General features: G+C 33.1%; 1 protein-coding gene across 1 annotated transcript; it reads right to left on the reverse strand.

The window, feature by feature from the left end:
• On the reverse strand, nucleotides 1-4,805 carry LOC135124887 (cytochrome P450 4C1-like). Its single transcript, XM_064050107.1, has 8 exons — nucleotides 4,245-4,805; nucleotides 4,001-4,192; nucleotides 1,212-1,406; nucleotides 1,098-1,164; nucleotides 918-1,044; nucleotides 502-871; nucleotides 262-441; nucleotides 1-207 (listed from the first exon to the last, which is right to left on the reverse strand). Exons 1-8 carry the CDS (start codon nucleotides 4,432-4,434, stop codon nucleotides 38-40), a joined length of 1,491 nt encoding a protein of 496 aa, XP_063906177.1. The 5' UTR covers nucleotides 4,435-4,805; the 3' UTR covers nucleotides 1-37.
• Nucleotides 4,806-4,956: the final 151 nt, after the last annotated feature.

The following is a 4,956-nucleotide window of genomic DNA, read 5'->3' on the forward strand; positions in this document are numbered from 1 at the left end:
TTAAATAACAGCCACTTTTATTTATTTATGCAACCAACTATTGTCTTTCCTCTAAAACAACCCGATATCCTTTCTTGGCTTTCCCGATTATGTAAAACTCGAGATCCAGGTCTTCCACAGTCTTGTAATCCACACACTTCACAACCCGAAAGCGCCTCAAAGCGGTGGCTAAGAAAATTTTCAAAGACAACATGGCGTATTTTGAACCTACAACAAAATGGTTCAGTGGTTACAATTAATAATTAATTAATTAGTAGTTACCAGGGCAATTTCTGGGCCCGACACTAAAAGGGATGAAGGCGCAGCGATGGCGTTTTTCGATTTCTTGAGGGAGGAATCTGTCAGGGTCGAACTTTAGAGGGTCCGGCCACAAATCAGGTCTTCTGTGAAGGTGTGGCAAGGGGATCAAAATTTCACAACCAGCGGGAATGAAGTACGAGTCTAATTTTTAAAGAATTGTAGGTATAGACTGGAGAAATAAAATTTTGAAAGGGTGTATACCTAGTTTAATTTCTTTGTCCACTTTTCTTAATAGGAAAGGCACTGAAGGAAAAATGCGAAGCGTCTCTTTGATAACCCGTTCCAAGTAGTCCATTTGGTTGATCTCGTCTATAGTAACAGTGGTGAATTTTGACACTTCATGGTACACTTTTTCCTGGATGTGGGGGTGCAACCCTAACATAACCAAAACCGTGCTTATGGTAACTGAAGACGTTTCACTAGCGGCGTGAAACATGAAAGCGCTCTCATCTAAAACCCCCTCCCGCTTTATTTTACCATCGCTGTTTAAATCGAGCAAATAATTTAAGAATCTCCTGTCTTTTAAAAACGTGTCGTCATTTCTAAACCTCGTCTTTTTGGTATCAATAACCTAAAACACAAAAATCGGTTTTGGTTCGTTTCCAAAAGACACTAACTTGTTGAACAAAGTCTTCAAAAATTTGTCCCGTTTCGAGCTGTTCCTTCCTCAAAGACGACTCTTTCCAGAAGAAGTCGAGGTTCAAGTGGGGTCTGAAGAAACGTCGGCGCAGGATTTCTTCAAACCTTGAAACCAGGAGTTTGGGGAAGAGTTTTGATTGTGAGTAGGATTTATTTACCTGAAGGCTGCTGCTATGTATTTGTCTGTCGTTTCTAACAAATCTGGACACACGTCTCCTAGTGCTTCTGTAAAAAAAATACAGTTTTGGGTTTGGTGTGAAAGTGAAGTTTACCGCAGGACGCCTGGAGGGCGTGCTTCCAGATTTTGGGGAAAAGATCCTGAGGGATGTTTTTTTCGCCGCACATGTTCGTCAAGGTCGTGTCTGCCAGACGAGTTGCGTGTTTCACAAAAATGGGGACGAAGCTGGTGATCGTGGCACTGTTGAAGGTGTGGTTGATTGCCCGTCGGCGCTCTTTCCAGATACTGACTGAAACCGATAGGTTTTTCAGATTAGAATTTCAGGAAAATTATATAACCGTTTTATACGTAAACAACAAATAAGTGCTTTCATTTGTGTGGTCTCAACATTGATTTTTGAAGTTTTTACGATTCTTAGCTTTTCGATTTTTGGATTTCTCAGTTTTTCGATTTTTATTTGGAGTTCTTGCTTTTTTTAATTTTTTGTTGTCGGTTTTTCAGCTTCCCGATTTTTATTTCGTCAGTTTTTTCAGCTTTCAATGTTATAATTTTTAGATTTAACAGTTTTCTGTTTTAAGATATTTTTATTTTTTGATTTTTCAATTGTTGATTTTTTCGTTATCCGATTTTTTAATTTCGCTATTTTTTCAACATTTCGGTAATTCAATTTTTTTTATTGCTCAATGATTGGTTTTTTTCCAATTGTACACTTTTTCGATGTTTATTTTGACATTTTTGGATTTTTCAATTTAAATTTTTTGTATTTTTCGACTTTTTTGTGTCTAGATATTTTAATTTCTCGATTCTTCAACTTTTCAATTTTACAATTTGTTGATTTTTCTGTTTCTATTTAGAATTTTTCGTTTTTTCGATTTTTCAATTTCTCCATTTTTAATTTATCACTTTTTCACGTTTCAATGTTACATATTTTCGATTTTACGTTTTTATTTTTTCTTTTCAAATTTACAATTTTGTAATTGTTCATTTTTAAATTTCCCGATTTTTAATTTTTCACTTCTTCCAAATAATTATGTTTTTTTTTCAAGTGTACAATTCTTGGCTTTTCAATTATCCGATTTTTCAGTTTCTGTATGTTTTCAGATCTTCGATTTCTCGGTTTTTAAATTTTTCAATTTTTCCATGTTTCTTTTTTACAATTTCTTAATTTTTTAGTTTTTCGGTTTTTATTTTAAAATTTTTGGATTTTGAAATTAATTGTTTTGTATTTTTGATTATTTAATTTACAGAAATTTTTGTTTTTTCAATTTTTCGCTTTCTCGATTTTTAATTAACCAGGTTTTTCAGACTTCAATATTACAATTTTTCGATTTTTCAGTTGTCTTTTCAATTATCCCGTTGTTCAATTTCCCAATTTTTTCATTTTTTGATTTTTCGATAGATCAAGTTTCATTTCTCAGTTTTTAAGTCTCATTTTTTCGGCTTTTTTCAAGTTTTCTTTATTTTTCAATTCTTCGATTTGTCATTTTTTTCATTTTTCAATTCAATTCAAAATTTCGGTTTGAATAAATTTGTCCTTTCGTTGAACAATTAAAAAATGACAAACCGAGAAAATGAAGAACTAGAAATCGAGAATTTGAAAAATTTTATGTCGAAAAATTGCAGAATTGTTTCTTTTTGCAGATTTTTCAATTTCTCGATTTTTAATTGTTTTGTTTTTTGATGTTTCAGTATTACAATTTTCCGGTTTTTCTAAAGTTCAATTTGAATAAATTTGTCCTTTTGTTGAACAATTAAAAAATAAAAAATCGAGAATTTGAAAAATTTTATATCGAAAAATTGCAGAATTGCTTCGTTTGGTCAACTAGGGTAATTTTTTAAAAATATATTTGCAATCATAACTTCCAAAATTTGTTTTCAGTTCAAAAAAATACAATTTTAAAATCACCATAAAAAATAGAATTTTCAGAAAAAAACATTTTTTCTGTTTTCTCTCACTTTTCCTATATTAGTCTGTAATTTTAAAATAAATGCGTAAATTAATCTTTTGACTTTGTTTTAATTCTTAGATTCTACCGCTTGTCAAAATGGAATTCAATTCCCATTTTACAATCAATAAAATAGGTCAGGGGAATGGAGAAAAGAGGTGGGCAGGGCTGACTTTAGTTTTTTGTTGTGTTATTTGCCAAAATCAGTCTTATCTAGGCAGGTACTAGCCCCACCCACCCGCCCCATTCTGATTTTAACGATTTTATTTCTGTTCATTAGTATAAAATCCATTTTTCATCCAGATACAATGAATCACTATAATTAAGGGGGGGGGGGGGTAAGTGGGCGGAGTTAATTATATGTTCTTCTGTAAAGTGATAAGAAACTAATAGAACCTGGGCTGTTAAAAAGAGAAGACCGAACGATATTTTTTTTTTGTTATACTATCTGCTATAAAAATGCATTTCTTAATTCAAAAGAGAAAAAGAACGGGTGGGTGGGTGGGGCTAAGTTTAACTTATTTTTACAGAGGCTTTTACAAGCAAGACGTAGCCCCGCCCAGCTACCCCCTCTTCATTCTAGTGACTATTCCTAATACTGTTAATTATTATTTTCAAATCCAAAGATCGTAAATCTAATTATTGATTTTTCCCTACGAAAATTTTCGTTTTCAAGAACATTTAATACTTTGACTATCAAAATTTTGAAATCTCAATTTAGTTAATTTTTTTTTAATTGGTTTTTCTGGGACATCTAAAGACAGGAGTTTATAACATTGCACAACAAGAAAGTATTAGTGTAAATTTAATGCTAAGAAAAACCCACAAAAACCCATCGAAAAAACCATTACAATGTTCTAGGAAGACCAATGAGTGGGTAAACACGTATCCAACCAAAAGTGCAATGAACTATGTACAATCACCGTTAGTGACTTACCTGGAGACGACGGCAACGCTGTTCTTATGGTGTCGGTTAAATATTTGCCATAAAACATGCTTTTGTCTAAATAGCGGCTCAATAAAATGTCCATATCTTCTGGTCTGGTGATGACCACGAATAAAAACGGGCCGAACCATGCTCTAGTGACAGGGGCGTATTGTGCGACACGTACTAACACGTTGTATCCGTCTAAAAATTAATAAAAATAAATAAATAAATGAATGTGGGATTAAAAAATTACCGGCTGGTCCTCCTCTCATCATGTGTGCGGACCCTAGCAAAGGGAGTCCGAAGGGTCCAGGGAGCTTCAGGGAGCAATAATAAAGGCGACGGCGCTTCCACGTAAAAAGAATAAAGTAACATAGGGCCAGAGTGACCACCATAAAGAGCAAAGTGCGGGTAATGGACAACCTTGGAGGAACTTGATACATGTTGTAGAGTGAATTTGTTACAAAGAAATATTGCTATTTATATAAAATTCTTTCATGTATTATTTATAGTAACCACAAAAAATATCTGCGTCAAGAGTTTCAAATTTAATGCTTAGAGTCAAAGAATTTTGTTTTTCTTGAACAACTGAATATTATTTTGTCACTTATTAGGTACTTTAGATGGAAGAATTAGATAAACCAACACACAACAAATAAATAACAAAATGTTAGACGATTTCAAAGGATGGTCGACGACTGAAGACCAAAAAGGACGAGCCGGAAAAATATAAAAAAAAAAGACGGGTGGGGTTGTGAACCGGCTCCAATCACCAACAGCGCAGAGAAGAAGTAGACGGGAATTTCCGCAGACTTAATTCGTAAAGAAACACAAACCTCTTCAACTAATTGCACAAAGAAAAAAATATTTTTATTTATGATATTAATAACAGAAATTAATAAATTTATTGTATTTATATTTTTATTATTGCAAACTTGAAACATTGTAAAGTAGGCAACCCAAAA

The sequence above is a fragment of the Zophobas morio genome, unplaced genomic scaffold, assembly GCF_036711695.1.
Source record: "Zophobas morio isolate AGI-343-1 ecotype UQ-CSIRO unplaced genomic scaffold, CSIRO_AGI_Zmor_V1 ptg000008l, whole genome shotgun sequence".
Taxonomy (NCBI): domain Eukaryota; kingdom Metazoa; phylum Arthropoda; class Insecta; order Coleoptera; family Tenebrionidae; genus Zophobas; species Zophobas morio.